At 36.6% G+C, this 19,131-nt stretch overlaps 1 protein-coding gene and 1 long non-coding RNA gene across 4 annotated transcripts; both read right to left on the minus strand.

Moving 5' to 3' along the window:
- Positions 1-10,555: 10,555 nt before the first annotated feature.
- LOC115421999 (uncharacterized) lies at positions 10,556-11,382 on the minus strand. Its single transcript, XR_003935777.1, has 2 exons — positions 11,110-11,382; positions 10,556-11,078 (listed from the first exon to the last, which is right to left on the minus strand). It is a non-coding gene; the product is annotated as an uncharacterized LOC115421999 (long non-coding RNA).
- A 1,098-nt stretch (positions 11,383-12,480) lies between these two features.
- On the minus strand, positions 12,481-17,944 carry rnaseh2a (ribonuclease H2, subunit A). 3 transcript variants are annotated; one of them, XM_030137989.1, is made up of 9 exons: positions 17,864-17,944; positions 17,097-17,232; positions 15,962-16,033; positions 15,361-15,487; positions 15,184-15,271; positions 14,540-14,677; positions 14,338-14,425; positions 13,577-13,700; positions 12,481-13,304 (listed from the first exon to the last, which is right to left on the minus strand). In XM_030137989.1, exons 2-9 carry the CDS (start codon positions 17,221-17,223, stop codon positions 13,142-13,144), a joined length of 927 nt encoding a protein of 308 aa, XP_029993849.1. In that variant the 5' UTR covers positions 17,224-17,232; positions 17,864-17,944; the 3' UTR covers positions 12,481-13,141. The 3 variants fall into 3 exon arrangements, with proteins under 3 accessions (XP_029993849.1, XP_029993865.1, XP_029993857.1); XM_030138005.1 differs by having other exon boundaries at positions 12,481-13,300; positions 13,576-13,700; XM_030137997.1 differs by having other exon boundaries at positions 17,875-17,913.
- Positions 17,945-19,131: the final 1,187 nt, after the last annotated feature.

Below are 19,131 nucleotides of genomic sequence, written 5' to 3' on the forward strand. Positions count from 1 at the left end.
GGTGGCTAAAAAAAAAGCCTGATCCATGTTAGTGTTTGTTTAGTCCATTCTCAGTTTTATAGTTAAAGGGGACATTAAGGAAATTAGTTAATGAAAACATAACAATTCTCATGTTTGTGTGATTACACATTAACCTTCAAAGACCTAAACAGCTACCAGTGGCAAAGTCATCAGTCATGTTTTATACCTTTAAAACCATTAAGCCTATTGATATATTTAAATAATTCAATTAAAATGCAGTTTCTCAGATTTTCAACAGCATCAGATACAATTCATATTGATGTTCAGAGGCTTCGTAGTGAACATGGAAACAAATATAGTTTGACAATGGAACTGGTTGTAGATGGTTGTTATTTTTAGTTATAAAATATTTTAATGAAAAATTCACTGTTGCATCAGTTTTCTCTATTCTAATGTTGTAACCTCTGAATTTACTGAGTTTTTATGAATATCTACATGGTCAGAAAATTGAATATAGGAAAAGATTTGCTGTTGTCACTGAACAGTGCAGAGGATAAAATATAAATGGTCATAAATCACTGAGGAAATGTTAGAAAAAAAAAAACAGTTCTAGGTCTTTAAGGGTTAATGAAAACATTAATAGATACCCTTAAACTCTTTAAACAGTTAAGTATGCATATGTGTCAGTATTTTATTTACAAACCTTTTTTTGTTTCTCTTCCATTGTTTACGCTTGGAAAGATATTAGCGTAAATGTCCCCCGTCTGTGGTTATGCTAAGAATATAGAGTAAAGCTCAGTATATACAGCCAAACTGGTTAGTGTTTATTGAAAGTGATCTTTATATGACAAAACTACAGTCTTCTTGGTCTAAAGAGTCTGGATAATCTTACACTGAGAAATCAGGGTTACAAAATCATTAAAATTAGTGTCTGATCTGCAGCTAGAGCAGGATATTAAAACTACAAAATGGTCGTCAGTGACGAAGTGCTGAGAGTGTAAATGTGCAACGGTGTCAGAAGGTGAAAAATGGTGTTTCGGTGGTGACCCAGTTACCAGCTTGTCTGACTTCACTAGCACATTTTGCCTGTGCTGCTTTTCTTATTAATATTCAATAATTAATGAAGGCACATAAATTTTACATTTTTTTGTTCATTAGGTTCTGTGAGATTCAGGAGAGGAGCGGCTGGCAGAGGAGAGGTTGTACAATGCATAGCTTTAACAAGAAAATACTTTTGTCAGTTTCTGTGTCCAAAAGCTCTCAAAAATGATGTCATCCTTTTTCAGAGGATGCCCTGAGGGAGATCACATGGGGTCAGCTCTCAGCAGCCAAAAGCTTGGCAGGGCTGGGATTTGGAATATGCCTGCCGCATGTGCAAGCCCATTTCCCATCCTGGTAAGCCTGCCTCACAAGAGCCACGTCAGCTTACATCTCTTCATAGACTGTAAGTGCCTCCACCTGCATTCAGATCTGCTGTTTGTGTCCAGAGCAGGTTAATGAAAGGAGTCAGCGTTTCGCTCACAGATCTAAGTCCTCCTCTAGCGATTAACCAGAACAACAACTGTATGAGCAGGTGCTTAAAAGAGATTAAACAAAAAAGAGAAACCTGCGAAACTCTTCAATAAATACAACACTCTTTTGTGGGGATTGAGAGAAAGGGATTAACTCAGCTGTGGTTGTCTTTGAGTCGGTAGGATTGTGATGCTTTTTATTCAGTTGCACTGGATTGCATCATATTATGGTGTTGATGTTATTAATAGTCTGTCCAGTTAATTACTAAATAGCATGAACATGTTGAGTGTTGTTCACTCCAAACACTAATGATACTCACTGCTGGGTTTGCTAATACGGACGCACCTCATCTATTAACACTCTGCTTCCAAAGTGCATTCCCAATTCTCATCCCCAATACAAAATAATTGAGTCAAGGTCTGTCATTTGACAAAAAAAAAAGAACCTATTTTAAACACCAATTTAATTTAACCTTGAATGATATGATGTGATTCATTGTCTGATACCAAACAGAACAGTAGAGTGCTGCATTAAACACATTATAATGGAGGATTTTTGTTAGTGGTTTAGCATTAGAGACTGACAGCAGTTTATCCACATTCTTATCAGATGTTGGCTGTTTGGTATAGATGTGTTTGCCATGTTAAGAGGGCAATTTTCTATTTATTCGTGGAAACATCTTTTGATTGGCAGAAATGAGGGCTCTAATATGGAAGTAGAATTTCAACAGTGAAACTTATTCTTATGTATGTTAAAACAGAATTAAAACTCAAATGACGTCCACCAGATTGTGGGCTCCTCTTTCTTGCAGGAGTCACCATGATCTAATTATTTTTATCTTGACTCTTAAAGAAGAAGAGGAAGAGCTGGAGCGGGAGGAGGTGTGTTGAGCCACATTATGTAATAAATTCCCATTATGTAATAAAAGTTCAAAATGTAATAAGAATGTCACATCATCTTGTAGTAAAGCTGCATTATGTAATAAACTGATGCATTTTGTAATAAACTACATCAACGCATTATATAGTAAATTTTTTCACATTATGTAGTAAGTTATTACAATTTGAGAAATTTATTACAAAATGCACTTGACACATTTTTATTAAAAAAAGTAATAACATGGTTCATTATGTAATAACAATCCAAATTAATATAATTTCAGAGTAATTTAGAAGAAATTAGTCACATGAGCTACAGGTAATGTAATCAGAACTTTAACCACACAGTTTAAAGATTAATTTAGCACATTACATTTGAGTATGATGAATATGGTGATGATGATGTTGATGGTGATGATGATGATGATGATGATAATAAAGATGATGAATAAGATGAATGTGATGATGAATATGATGAATTTGATGAATATGATGAATGTGATGAATATGATGAATATGATGATGAATGTGATGAATATGATAAATGTGATGAAGTCTGGGCGTCCCTGCTTAGACTGTTGCCTCTGCGACCTGGCCCCAGATAAGCGGTAGAAAATGGATGGATGGATGGATGGATGGATGGATAGATGGATGGATGGATGGATGGATGGATGGATGGATGGATGGATGGATGGATGGATGGATAGACTCTTAAAGTGTTCTGATCCATCCTCAAAATATTGCCCCATTAAAAAGATTTTAGGGTATATAGAGAAGGAGCTATATGTTGTATATTATGTACAATTTAGAAATTACCTTAACCTATCATTAGTAACTTTAGAATACATGGTTCTGTAGTTATGCCAAGATGCCAGTGTATTGCATTGTAGAGATATGAACTGAATATATTTAGAGGGAGTAGTGAGTCACTGTAGTCACACTAACAAACACTATGGGGCCTTTAACCAAAGTGTCAGAAAGTGACTGAAGGGAATGAAGCAACTTGTAGAGTCAAAGAGTGACAAAGTGATAACAGCTAGAAGTACTGTTATAGTTTTCACCACTGGACACAGCTCTAAATGGAGTCTGATGATGAAATCACAGCAAATCTTCTACACGAATGAGTTTAATTGTGAAGTTTATGGAGGTATAAAGTTATTGTGTGATTATTATGTTTAAGTTCACCATTTGTTGATACATGGTTCAGACTAAACTGTGACAGTTCTGACCTTGTTAGGATGATTCCAAACAGATCTTCTCCTTTATTTACGCCCCAGCAAATACATGTTACTGACTTGACTTCTTCCCTGGAGTCTCTGTGCTTTATCACCTCATAGGTTTTCCCTAGATCACAGGTGTCAAACTCCAGTCCTCGAGGGCCGGTATCCTGCATGTTTTAGATGTTTCCCTCTTCCAGCACACCTGACGGTCGTTATCAGGCTTCTGCAGAGTTGGATGATAGGCTTATCATTTGAATCAGGTGTGTTGGAAGAGGAAAACATCTAAAAGATGCAGGATACCAGCCCTTGAGGATCTGAGTTTGACACCCCTGCCCTAGATCATCACAGGTTTTCCATGGATCATCTCTGGACCTGCTGCTGTGGTCCTTCTTCTCTCCTGCCTTCATCGTCATCCCTCATTTATCCATATAGTTGTGATAGTGTTTATTATATAGTTCCATAGATGGTAGGGGTTTCTATTATTTGTACTGACTGTTGAATAGTAGTATATCTACTGTTAGTACTTGTATTTGTAGTAGCAGTATAAACAGTTATAAGCATTTGTTGACAGTTGTAGTTCAGTTCGCTGTGCATCAATTGCATCCATGTGTCTCCCCCTACTTCCCCCCGTTCTCCCCCTCTCCCCAGTCTCTCTCTCTCTCTCTCTCTCTCTCTCTCTCTCTCTCTCTCTCTCTCTCTCTCTCTCACTCTTTTTCCCCTCCGTTACCCTCTCTCTTTAACCCAACTGGTCAAGGCAGATGACCATCCTCCAGCAGTCAGGGTCTGCTCCAGGTTTCTTCCTGTTAAAAGGAAGCTTTTCCTCTCCCGTCACCACTCACAAGAGTTTGCTCCTGGAGGATTCTGTTGAGTTTCTGTAATTTGGCTTGAGAGTCTGGTTTCGACTGGCTCTATAAGTAAAGTGTTATGATTTGGTGCTGTATGATTAAAATTTGATTTGATATGATCTTTAGTGCAGCTATTGACAACACAAACTGTACAAAAATGGAGGGGATTTGTGTTTTTGCTGTGGCTGTTTTCTGTATAAAGATAGAGCTCAGCTAACGGCTATAATGTAAACTATCAGCTGATGCTGCATGTGAAGATTATAAGCTATGTAATAATGTGTTCCCTTTGATGAAGTTCACTATATTTCTACTGTAACTCAGAATAGACAACCTGAACTCTGGCTCTAGAGGTATTTTACATTTTTACTTTGAAGTGATGGTCATTTAAGCTTTTACAGGCTTAGAAATGGAAGGATATTCTGTTAGATTCCATTATATCCAACAAAATGGCAAATGAAATGCTGTCTGCATCCTAATGCTTTGTATTCACTTGTAATATATTTCAGTTAACCTCTGTCGATCTATCCTTATTTTACCTTTTATTCATGAATTCATTTTTCTTTTCTTTCTTCCCTTTCTTCTTTCTACATTTGCTGTTTCTTACACCACTTACTCTCAGGTCTCTCACTATAATCATGAACTCATATCTTGTAAATCTACTTCCCTCTGCCCCTCTTCTTTGAACCCACCCCCACTCCTCAATTTCCCTCCCCTTGGCTTCTACCTTCTCTTCATTCCAGGTCCGGTCTGTGTGGAAGTGGGTCACAGACTACAGCTGTGCAAAGAGGCAAGTCTGGAAAGAGGAGAGTCTAAATAAAACACCATATGATCAGTCGTCTCAGCGGTGCCTCATCATACGCATATAAACCTAACAAAGACACAGAGAAGAGACAGAGCGGAGGGGAATGAGTTCAAGCGGGAGAGATAATGTGTCTGCATCTTCAACGGTTAAGTGGTTTTCGAGCCTGGTTGTTGCACAGACAGAGTGCAGTTTTTACTGTTATGTTTATATATGTATGCTGTATAATGTATGTGTAAGGCTTTTAACCACAAAGTACTTTTCAATGGGCACTCCAGGAAGAGTTTATATGTGACCTGGAAAATACATTTGTACTATTAACCTAAATATTGCATCTCATTTCCAGAATTCACATCTAACTAATCTTTGAAAGACTTACTTGGGTGCTTTTCTGCATTTGATGCCTGTCTTTTACACTGGAATGGAACAGAGCTTTATTTTCTTTACCTCCTGGGGTGATCAGACATCTTTTGTATGTATTATATATGAAACCTTGCAAAATGAGAATGTTTGCTCCAGTACAACATCTAATAAGAGCAAAATACAAGGACCACCTGGCTAATATAGATGTAATATATGCAAATGAGGGACAGATGCAACATGTTTCATATTTCAATATAACACTGATTTATTTGTTATTAACCATTCATAGGGCACTCATTGAAATACTCTGAAATTCAAAATTTCAACCTTAGTGTGTTATTGGACATCGTCATCTACCTCCTCATCAGTTGGTGTGACAGTAGTCTCCCTCCTCTTTGAATAAAACATGCAATAAAACAACTTTTATAAGGTCATTAACTGACAAAAATCACTCATATTCACAATTTACAGCTTCAAAATGTCTATAAAATCTCTCTGAATCACTGTATAGTGTTAAAAAACCCCAACATGCTTCTTGACCTCACTGAGGCACAGGATTGGCCCCATATACAGGGTGTCCCATAAGTCTCCATACATAGGAAAAATAAACGTTTCTTGACATAAACCATTTTTATTTATATAATATGCTCTATATGACAGCCATTTTGTCTGGAACACATTTCAATGCGTGTCCTCCACTGCTGAAGAACTATAAAGAAGAAATATAAAGAAATACATGTTAGAACCATATATGTATGGAATGTATTATGTCTCCTATGTATGGAGACTTATGGGACACCCTGTATAATGTTTGTGGAAATTACCAAAAATAGTCAGTTGCCCGATAAAGGGTTAAAGGCGTCCAGGTTTCCTTCTTCATCAGGATCAACAGTAGTTTGATCCTTCCAAGGACTGCAGACAGATTAGAATGAGAAGAGGGAGAATCTTTATTTTGTCAGTATAAATAGTGTTCATGTGGAACCTCTGCTTTTAGCCCATCATCAGCTGAACATGCAGGAACACACTACATACACCAAGCTGACATGTCAGTTAAGTGCCTTGCTCATTGACATATCAGTCAGTTTCTCTGCCAGGAACTGAACCAACAACCTATCAATCACAAGTCACTAATCCAACCTTATAGGCCACGTTTCTATAATCTGGTTTCTGTACAAATACAGTACAAATTTATGTTGATGTTCAGAAAATGGGAAAAATAATAACACACATAATGCTATATGAATATTATAAGTAGTGTTTTGATTACTTGTTACTGATAAAATGTAAGTAATTAGAATTGTTTTATGTAGACTATGATATTTGCTTGTTTTTTCATTAATTTCAAGTTTCAAACTTGGAAAATAGATGAAAAGTCCCCAAAAACATCAGTTTAAACCAGCACTGGTCAGTAATGGCAGAGTCCATTTCTGATGTCATAATATAGTTGATTCAGCTCTTTTTGTTAAGGATTCTGGTCCTTTTTGTTTATTTTGTTGATTAATCTGTACATGTTTTTAATAACTTTGTTCATTCTGTTAATTTTTGTTCATTTTGTTAATTACTTTAATTCATTTTTGTTCATTTTATTGATTATTTTGTTCATTGTTCATTTTGTTCAAATGAGGAAAAAAGGACCCATCCAAAAAAAAAAAAAAAAACATCTGATATGGAATAAAATTAATTGTAAATCATAACCCAGATTTACTTAAGTATAAATCTTCCAAACATTAAAAGCTTCCATTTGCCTAAAAAAAAAAAAAAAAAAAAAAAAAAAAAAAAAAAAAAAAAAAGCTGGTTTCATAATGGGGCAACAGGGACACCATGTGGAAAGGATCTGCTATTCCAATTAAAATGAACCGCCATATGTTAAGGGGAGGGGGGGGGAAATGTCAGGGCTCCAGAGGGACCTCAACAAAGATCATTAAATCTGATTGCTGAGTCCAGCGCAGAGTGGAGAGATAAGGTTCATGCAGATTAGCAGCAGCTTTATATCAAGATACTCCATATTATCCACTGTGGGAACCCAAATATGTAACAAATGGCAAAATCCTGATAATGGACACATAAATCATAGTCCACTTAAGTGAGCATCTATGAGCAAAAAGCTGCCTGATCTTTTAATCTCTACTGATGTCACTGATGGAGACAACTTCATATGCCAAGCACAAGTTTTTACAGTTAAATGATAAATACTCAAAGGTCTTCTAGACAGATGATGACATTTGCACAATATTCTTTGCATTTGTTACTTTTAATAAGATGGAACAGAGTGCTATTTTGTTGAAACTGGCATGCTGTTGCTGCATTTCTGTGATCATGCAGAAACAAATCATTTCTTGTATATGTGAAAATACAAGTGGTGCCAGGCACAACAAACCCCACCCCTTGAGCGTATTGTAGCTTATTTTAGCACCGATCCAGCTGATATCATCATGTCTATGCATGTGCTGATGTTTTAATAGACATGTGAAATTTTGCCCATTATAAGTAAATGGGAGAAGAAAAAAGATTTTAAAAATTCAGAAAAAATTGAAACTTTGACCTACTGTTCCCAAAATGTAATGAGATCTATTCTGTGTCACTGGCAATTTATAAACCAAATTTTGTATGAATTCAACTAATAGTTTTGCTGCTAGAGCGTAAACAAACAAACAAATAAACCAACCAAACCAAAAGCAATACCCCTTGCCTCCCTTTTGGGGTGTGGGTAATAAACAAAAGTCAAGCCAGTATTGATTTTAACACACATGTTAATGCAAAAAAAAAAAAAAAAAAAACAGTGTTTACACGACACAAGCTGTCCTTCAAAATAAAGCATTCTAGCAGATACATTGAACCACCTTGACTGAATCACTACACATCCATTCATTAAATCTTTTTTGTGCTTTAGTGGAAAAGAACTCACACAATCCAATTAGCACAATTACGCGACGCCTTGAAAAGAAACTAGGACTGGAACAACCTTTGGGATTACAGACCTGCTGACCCATGTGACCTGGGTCAAGGAGCTGTCCTTAGTGCTGAAAACAGTATCAATGTGAAAAGCTCCCTTTCAGTAACTCAGTCACATAGACGTCTGTGTTCTTTAATTTTAGTCTTTTTTTTTTTTTCTTTGATTAAACAGTAATGGCAAACAGTAGATAAAACTGCTTCAGCTGTTATTAACTATAACAGAAATCAGAGCTACAGATTAAATGATGTTAAAATATTCCTTCATGCTACAGCTGTGACCTACACCTCAACTACTCTTACATTAATTAAATATACACAGCCTGGCCAAAAAAGTCTCCACCTGGATTCAGCTAAGTAAATAGTTCACATCCTTCCATTGGATAATTATCGCAGTGATTAATATATTTCAGCTCCAATACATTGTATAAACCGAAGCCATGGCAAACATGCCTCAATCTAAGCTAAAATCAATCTGAATGTGTTGCTTTTTTATATGTTTTGATGGTTTGTTTGTGTTAAAGTGAAGGATTAAATGTTCCTTTATTCACTAGCAAAATTCTTCTCATTCTTAAACGAAATCGACCTTTTGGATTTGTGGGAAAGGCCATTGTCACCAAGCTGACAGTTCATCTGAGCTCATTGAAAATTGACTTTTTAGAGATCCACAGTTCTGACAGGACAATGATGCAACAAACATTTGAAGATCTTAAACAATAAGATGTGTTGCTGGATATTTAACCGTACAACAGTTTTTAAACCAGCAAAATTGAGCTGAACCTGAAACACTGACAGTAGTTAAATGCAACCTATTAAAGCAGCTGTAAAATAAACCAAAAAGTATCATATACAATGGTAAAATACTGACGGGGCCATTATACTGTGTACCGTGCATTCTGTATATTTGTTCAGTACTTGTTCTTAATCAGATGCACCATGAAAATCACCCTCGGATCCACGATAAATCCTTTTAATCTCTGTACTGCTTCATTCTTTTTGGCAATGAACAAGATGTCCACAGTGCCTCATTCTGACATCACTCCTGTCTTTAATTACAACTGTTGATCAACGGAAATGCAGACTAGTTGCCAGTTATTAGAGTCCAAACTGCTTCACCTCATGTGCACTCAGCCTCGTCTGATATAACAGGGTTATTTCATTTTATTAACAAACACAGTGTGCTAGCTTTCAAATACTGACCTTTTCTTTGGAATATTTAATATTTTCATCATTTAATGGCATGAAAATGTAGAAAGAATAAATACAACTGTTTTAAGCTTAACTTGTGATTAATATAAAAAAAGCACTAATTCATTCTTTTTGACCTTTGACAAATCACAGAAGTGTGACTGTGTCTGTTACATACATCTAATCACTGTCTATGCCATTTCTAATCTCATGTTTACTGACTGTTGACTTCCATCCTACTACATGGACAATGTAACAATGGTGGGGTGATCTAATGGAATTAAACTAGACAGTTTAAGCTGAAACAGATCACCAGGTTTAGACCTTTGTGGGCATGGACTGCCTATTTTAATCCCATTGACGCAGTGGGACACCAGGCTACTTAGACGGATTAGACTGGATCCTTGGAGAGGTTATAAATGGATGTAGCAGAAGGGGTCAGACGCATCATCCTCCATCGTTTTCTTCAGGACATACACAACCTGCTGAGGCTGCTGCAGTCCAGCACCTGGACTGACAACCCTGAGGTCCCCAGACCCTGGACTTTTCTTTCAACTTTTGGTCTTCCAAGGAGCATTCATCATAATGGAGCCCATGGCCCAGACTGTGAGCTCTCCTGCAGCCTTTGACAGAGATACTTTGGCCAGGAAAGCCTTGAGAGCAACCCCTCGAGGAGCCTCGTCTCATTTTGTGGGGAGCTCGATTATAATCTTGTCATCATTCGCTGTTTCCACTTTAGCGATGAACTGTGGGAAAAAGATCCAGGAGTCAAGACATAAACCTGACATCAATTTACACCACTGAAGACATGGATACTCCTTTATTTGTTCATTTTTTTGCTAAGCCTGAAACTCAGAAAGGCAAGAAGAATGTATTTTTGTGAACATGGATACCCCTGTGGTCCTGTAGCTACTGTGTTTTATCATGCATGAAACTGAAATTTATCCCTGACTGTCAGAAGAGGACAATACCATGGGATGTGAGATGGGTTGACAACAGTAAAACACCTTCTGGTGAAGAAAAGAGGGCATGTGGCAACAGCGTTAAGTACTGTTTGTGCAATGCCAGAAAATGGGTTAATATGGATCACAGTGAGGTTAAAGGAAAGAATAACATGCAGTAATACCATCAAACCTTATCTGTATTTTACCTCAAAGTCTTATGTTGTATGTAGTCATAACATTGCATAGAACAGATGATTCCACTGGTGGTTCACAGTACACTGCTGATGGTTTAAGTGACTGGAATATCATTAGTTCATGTTATGTATGTGTGATGTACTGGATAAAAGAAACTATGAGTAAAAAGCAAGTGTAAATGAAGAAGAAGAAAAGCAAGAATATTTTTGTTTTGAAGTTTTCTACTGAACAAAAAAACATGCAGTAAACAATAACATATTGTTTCTAATCTGTGCTGTAAAATAAACAACATTTGGAGACAGGGTTGAGTAGGGTTCATTTGGATAGAGGCAGATTGTGGATCTAAGTGACACATTAGGTCATTCTGGTGAGCTGGATTCCAGGTATCTGGGAACAGTGACGTTAAAGGATATTTGTACTCTCACAAAGCAAATTTATTTGGCAATTTACACACTAAAACTAATTATTTTTTGGAAAACCACTTCAGAAAAATGCAGTTTTATTTAATCTACCTGTAATAGTGTTTATTTAGAGCACAGGTCTCAAACATGCTGCCTGGGGGCCAAAACTGGCCCGCCAAAAGGTCCAATCTGGCTCACGGGATGAATTTGCAAAGTGCAAAAATTACACTGAAGATATTGACAATCAAGGGTGTCAAACTCATTTTAGTTCAGGTTCCACATACAGACCAATATGATCTAAAGTAAAATAACATAATAACCTATAAATAGTGACAACTCCATTTTTCTAGGTTCTAGGTTCAACTGGACTAGTTTTGCTCTTTTGAAGAAAAACTAGTCCAGTTGAACCTTGAAGAACTACCAAGAAGAACAATGAGCTGGACTGAGAAAATGAATGAGAAATTCTTCCCATTTTAGTTCCAAACTCCAAATTTTTACCAACATTCTGCCTGTTATCACATGTTTGTGTAACAATGTGTGTAATGCACATGTATAAATGGTAAGTTGAGGCATAATATTATTAAAGCTGCATTTATTTTTCTTACAAATTCAAGATTTTTTTTTTTGGTTATTCACGTTTTTCATTAAAGGATAGTTTGAAAATGTAAATATTTTGATAATTTAATGTTTTTTATTGCACTAAAACAAAGAAAAAGTTGATTAATTTATAGGTTATGATGCTATTACTTTACTGGTCTGGCCCACTTGAGATCCAATTGGGCTGAATGTAGCCCCTGGAAGAAATGGGTTTGACACCCCTGATTTAGAGGATCTTTTCAACAATCTTGCATATTTCCATTCAAACATCCATCTGTTAAATCATTCTCAATCATCAGTGTTATAAAGTTTACACTATGGTGACTGAGTTTATAACCCACTGTCAGAATTATATGGAAACCCTTGTATTAAGTTTTATGATTTTGGTGTCTATGGCAACATTTTGCGGAAAATCTCAACATGTGTGAATAGTACTGACGTGCACTCCATCACCATAGTAACCTGTCAACATAAGGCCTGAACACACACAGAGATGAGACAGTCAGTGCGTCCCAGTGTTTACCACACACACACTTTACTGGACCTCAAAGATACCAACAGCCGACAAAATAGATTTAGCTCATAGTGAATAATTACATTTTTTCCTCCGCCAAGTTTATAATGAAGGCAAGTTAAGTCAGTCAGTCCCACTGTGGACCATCACTGTGTGTTGCCTAACATCTAATTCTGTGGGAAAAACTGAACACCTGGACAAACCAAACACTTTAATTGCTGACAGACTGGATGACATCACACTGGACCACCTCTATAAAGTGCAGTTAAAAAACAAATTACCACTTTTCACCAATAGGAGCCACCAAAGAGAATAAAACTGATATCTAAGAGACTGGTAGTTTAATTCTGTCAGACATATTTGCTGTTATATTTTTGTGTTTATTGTGTATTTCTCTAAATTCCACACTGTGGAAATGCTAGAGCTAATGATCCCTTATGGGTCACTGATGATGCTTGTGAAACCCCAGATGTATATCGTCAAACTGCCACTAGAGGGCAGCATTGTAATTAAAGTCAAACTATGAGGCTTTTTTTCTGCACACAAAACATGCAACAAAGTTAAATAAAGGCTCTGAGAAAGAATACAGTTTAAAAATATATTTATATACAAAACCAAACATAACAAAAAGACAGTTTGCATTGGTGATACAACATCCCACCACCGACATAGTCCATTCACATCTGTATCCAAAACTGACCTGCTTTGCTGTGCATGAAAATCCCACAGTGGGACATACTGGGATATACTGTGTGTGTCATGTAATGTGTGATCTTTACAGTGCGTCAAGACTTTTCAGTCTCCGATCAGTAAAGAAGCGGTGAGGCTGGTGAGCTGGGGTTTGGTCGTTTGCCCCAGATGAAGCACTGAAGTACGACAACATGGACCTGTTGTTCTGCCGCTGTGCAGCCTTTTCTCCATCCTCATCATCGTCGTCCCTGAGGACACAGAGAAAACAAAACAGGACTGAGTTCAGTGTGTGTTGATTTCTTGAGGATTGAGGACAGTGACCTCATGATTAAAGGAGTTGTGATTTACACATTAACACATTAAGTGACATTACACCAAGTCCAAAAGCAGAAACTATTCTTATACTTGAGAATAAACTGACATATTGTAAATCAGACATGGCAGTAATGTGTCTCTTAAAATCTCTCCATCAACAACAGCTTTAAACATCTAAAAACTTTCAAAACCATTAAGATTTTACCAGTGGACTGTCACAGATTTGCTGTCCATTAGGGTTTGGGCAGTGCTCCAGCTGAAGCGAACAAACTGTGGGTAGCCAAATACTGGGTCCAGATACTTCAGCAGCCACGCTTTAGTCTTTGGGTCTGTGGACAAAGTTGAAAACAATTCAGTCTCAGTGTTGAATTATCTACATGCAGAGCTCATAAAGACCAGAATATGTCTGAAAAGTACTAGTTTATACAAGGTTTAAATACTACTGCATGTATAAAAACAAATCATATGGTGATTCTTTGGACAGATTTTGTGATAATGGTACAAAACATCATTCTAGTGAGAATAATTTCTGCATTCCTATTCACTAAGATTATGATGATGTGATTTTTTTGCAGGTCTGTACAAAGCAAAACATGTTCTCTTATGTCTGCAAAATATGATTTGTAACTTGTGTAGCCCCACAATGCTTCATGTATAAAAGCTACGTTCTGACACATTTTACCTTTATCAAAATAATGCCGATCTGGTAATTTGGATATTGGACAAAAAAACATAACAATTTCAATATTATTGTATTTAGCCCTCATTACAACGACCCTCAGTTTTGCTGACCAAGCTATCCTCTACATGAAGGGGCCTTAAATGTTAGATTCAGAGTATATTTTAATATGTTGCTTTCAAAAAGAGATTTTTTTAAAAAATGACTTCTTTATGTGGCTTTAAGAGCAATAGACCATTTTAAATATGTAACACTTTAAGACTGATGGAAATTAGTTTTCCTATTACCATTTGGGTATCCTGAGCCATAGTCGGAGTCCACTTCCCCAAGTTGTTCAGCAAAGTTCCAGCCTTTTACAACCCGGTCCCTGGCCACCTGTAAGACAATATGCACCATCAGCAGAGGTATAGCAAATCTCAACACAGCTGTAAATGGACAAATGTGAATTCAGGGAACGCCAAGGTTAGGACAGATTTTACTGGTTGATACCTTTGCACAGATACTGGCTGCACTAACAACAGGGAAAAGCGAGTCAGCCTTTGGCCTCACTGTAACCTTAACACCTGGGAAGAGCTGGGAGAGCTTTTCTTCATACTTCTCTGCAGGGCCTACTGTGTCCACAAAAACCTGCAGGACATCAAAGAGATAGAGGAAAACAACATTCAGCAAGGTAAGGAGAAAGGTTTGAAGATGAAGTGAATGAAAAACAAAACATATAGAGGACAGGTCTGTGCACAGGTCTAATAATTAAAAAAAAAAAAAAAAAAAAGTAGAACCAGTTAAAAACTTTTTTTTTTTTTTAAATGATCGAGAAAACAGTAAAAAAAAAAAAAAAAAGTTGAAAAGGTCTCATGCAGAGTTGTTGACCTTGTTGATAACCGGCAATAATATATGTTTTGCAGGGAGATGAATTTTCAAACAAGAACATAATTCACACAGGCCAGAAAAAAAACACCAAAAGCATGTTTTCATGACTTTCACAACGCAATGCAGATGCTGTAAACATGCAAGTTGGATGCAGAACAGAAGAAGATCAGACTCTAAACTCTCTCATTTGTAAGGCATAAGGTAATTAGCTCCATGCAATCCAAAATTTAATGATATAGTTATCATTTTAGAAATTAATCTCTTACCTCTGTCAGCTGTACTCCACTATCCAAGGCATACTGTACTAGACCAATCGCTGTATCATGTGACAGTGCGTTTAGGTTGTATTTTGACCTAATAAGAACAAACATGTTGTTATTATGTAAATATATAATCAATTAATAAACAAGTATTTGTCTGGATAAAACTGTGTACTAAACTACCTCTGTAACATGCTGGTAGAGATGGTGTTAGGGGAGAGAATCTGCAGAGCCCAGCCAATGTAGCTCCTGGCTTCATCCAGTTTTTGGAAGAGATTTTCTCTTTCTGTTTCTGTCAGAGTCTTGGAGTCTGATTTAAAACAACACAAGCTTATTTCAGAATCTAACACTGCTGTAGTAATCACTGAGAAGATAAAGGTACTTATTTTAGTAGAATCTCTAAAACATAAAAGATGCAATTAAGTATAATTGTTCTGTTGTAGCTGTTTAGGGTGATTATTTTTCAAATAAACAGCTCTACACATAAATGTTTAGTTTGTAAGATGTCCATAAAGCATTTCTGAACACTCAACAGGCACAAAGCAAAACTCTCTGTCTATTCATGAGATGAAAAAGGAGTCTCAGTCAGTTAACTCCCTCAGTGAAAAATTATTGCAATCAGCAAACAACAATAACCAACCATCAGTAATCAGAATCAAGCCAAGCAGACCTATGTTCTCCAAGTTCCTCTGAAAGATTAGATGCATCTTAAAACCACGTAATTGTGTTGTTTAGTTAGTGTTGCTCTCCAACAAAGTACAAAAATGTTGGGATAAAGCATTACCTGCCACTTTCAAGTCCTTCAGATCATCCTTCTTCGAAACGGGACAGAAACATATTCCATACACCATCGGGCCTAGATCACAAACAACATGGACAAGTGCAGAGACAAGTGGTTTGGATTTATACTGACAGTCAATAGAAACTTTTAGGTTGAAATGTATGCATATTTCTACTTTTAGGGGGGTTGTAATTATTCATTGTGGATTTATTGATGACTTAGTGCTCGGGTAGTTGAGATAATGATGAGTTGTCATGTTGTCACGGTTCATTGCACATGGGTTGATCTCTTTGCTAAAGTGGACCAAATGCACATTGAGCAATACTCAGTGGGTATCTGCATAGTTTGAGGATTGGTTTTGAAGGCCTATATAAAGGCCCAGAAAAAGGCCACCATTGTTATTCCAGTGAACGGCATCATGCCACATCTATCACATGAACGCCGCCTCCAGGCACTGGGTATGGTGGAGGCCGGTTTGAGCTATAATGATATAGCCAGGCCAATGTATGGGCTCTTCCCAACCCACAATCAGAAACCTGGCTGAATGCCACAACACGACAGGCTCTGTTGACGATAGACCGCGTCCAGGGCGAGAGAGAGTGACAACTCTCGACCAGGACTGCTACTGTTGTGACTTTGTGTTTGGCAGGTGCCATTTTCTTTTGTTAAGTTTTTTGTTTTGAAATTATTTTTGAAACTTCAGATTTTTGTTTCTGTATGCCAATATGCTAAACAAATGATTCATATGAAAAAATTCCAGTTTAGGGATTCAAAATAAAAATTATGTCGAAAAATATGATCTCAAAGTTTTCAGTGACTGTGAGTGTACTATTAATTAACATGTTGTTTACTTTTCTTCCAAATTTGCACTTAAAATATTGTGATTTAGAACATTAACTTGCAAGAAATGCTGACTCACTGACAAAACAGTCTTTTCAGAACTAAAAAAATGCAAATAAGTTCTTCTTTTCTTCCTTCTTGAACAATGACATACTTATGTTTGACCTTACAGTGACTGACTAAATGCTGGGTTTACACAGCACATCAAGTGTTCATCCTTGAAAGTGTTAAACTGAATTGGCATTCAGTTAAGATAGTAAGACACTGGGGTTCTAATTCATGATTTACCACAGTATACCTAGCACAGGTCCTCTGCCTGCCTCGTCGATACCCAAACAGCAGTCCTCGGTCTTGCAGACATCGGGGATGTGAGAGGATAGTCTGCAGCTGACAGAGTTATCTGCATCAAAGGGGCCAAGATCCATGACTGATGCCTACCGGGAAAACACACAACACTGAGCTTACTGTTGAGAACAAAACCTCCAAATTACTTGAGTTTTCTAAAAGGTCTGACTGTTTTTTTGGTTATTACACTAAAAACATTCTTTATGTACTTTTGGACCTGTATTATTGCATTATTTGGGGGTAAAAAGTTCAAATGAATACGACACAAATCTATATTTAAGTCAACAAACAATACCATAATGCCTTTGAAACACCTTCTTTGGAGGAAAATATATCAGGCTAAAATGATATCCTGTCTTTCTCGAGCGGTAAAGAAATCTCTGCAACATTCCTCTGTTTCTTCAGCAAACACTTACACTGCGTCCATGTCTTATTGTGATAGAAAACCGTGACTTTAGGTCCTTACTCATTCTTATGAACTGTCGTAGAACCTGATTTCACTGACTGTCCTGATGCTACACAATTACAGATACATTAACAGATGTTTAGCTAGCTTTAGCTCTTCTGCTGCATATCTACGAGTGTAAGAAATACTAAAAGTTCGCTAAATGTTTGATATTCTTAGTTGGTAGTAGCACACTTTGTATCATTTGTCCAAACTGTTTAAAGTGAATTATTTCCATGGCGTTCAAAGAAGTACTTAAATAGGCTCGTTCATACCTTTCGGACTCCTCTCCACTTCGTGCTGTTGCAGATTTGGCGCCCCTCCGATGACGTCAACACGTCGCATTTTACGCTTTCTTCTTCTTTAGTTTTCTACCTACTGTCTTACTGCCACCTACTGGTCTGCTTTGGATGGACGAATGCCGTGTTCATATTTTGTCATCAGTGTGACAGTACTAAGTTATAAATTAAAGTCCAGAATTATTTCATTTTATTGTTTTAGTCTTTGACATAGATACTACCGGGAAATAGACGCCTCCTGGATCAAACTATTAGTTTACTTCAATTGTGGTGAAGAGGCACAGTTTGGATCAAACATGATTTGGCCAGTAGCTGAGTCATTCTAAGAAAATGTCCATTTTATGTCTCCAGCTGTTACAATAACATTACACTTGAAAGCTCTCAATGGATTTGCAGCGCTTTAATATTTTTTTAATGTAAAGCAGCAGCTGAAGAATTATAATTTTCTGAATAATCACACTTTTGAGCCACTTAGCAATTTTTCTTTTAAGTCATCAGTAAGTACTTCCAAGTCCCGCTGAAATTATTGTCCACACAGTTATGCACATGTCAAGATAATATTTTAATTAAAAAAAAAAAAAAAAAAAAGTTTTTATACCATTTACTGCGATAATGTTTACATAGCCTACATATCAAACAGGCTATGTAGTATAAATGTACGGTGGCCCAGAGGTGCAACAGGCCAAAAAATTATCCACTAGACGAAAAAAATTATCTACTACAAGAAAAAAAAGAGAACAATTTAAAAAATTATCCACGAGATGAAAAAATTTATCTACTACAAGAAAAAAAAAAGAGAACAGCCCAAAAAAATTATCCACTATAAGGAAAAAAAAAAGAGAGAACAGCCTAAAAAAATTATCCACTAGATGAAAAAAATTATCTACTGCAAGAAAAAAAGACAACAGCCTAAAAAAATTATCCACTATAAGAAAAAAAAGAGAACAGCCTAAAAAAATTATCCACTAGATGAAAAAAAAAATCCCCTATAAGAAAGAAAAGAGACCAGCCAAAAAAATTATCCACTTAAAGAAAAAAAAAGAGAACAGGCAAAAAAAATTATCTACTAGCCCAAAAAATTATTCACTATAAGAAAAAAAAAAAGAACAGGTGAAAAAAATGATCTACTATGAGAAAAAAAAAGAGAGCAGCCCAAAAAAATATCCCCTATAAGAAAAAAAAAACATCATCCACCTTTTCAATTACGGGGGCGCTGTTTTCCCGAATGGTGCCTTGCTTTAAAA

Source organism: Sphaeramia orbicularis, chromosome 1 (assembly GCF_902148855.1).
Source record: "Sphaeramia orbicularis chromosome 1, fSphaOr1.1, whole genome shotgun sequence".
NCBI classification, from domain to species: Eukaryota; Metazoa; Chordata; class Actinopteri; order Kurtiformes; family Apogonidae; genus Sphaeramia; species Sphaeramia orbicularis.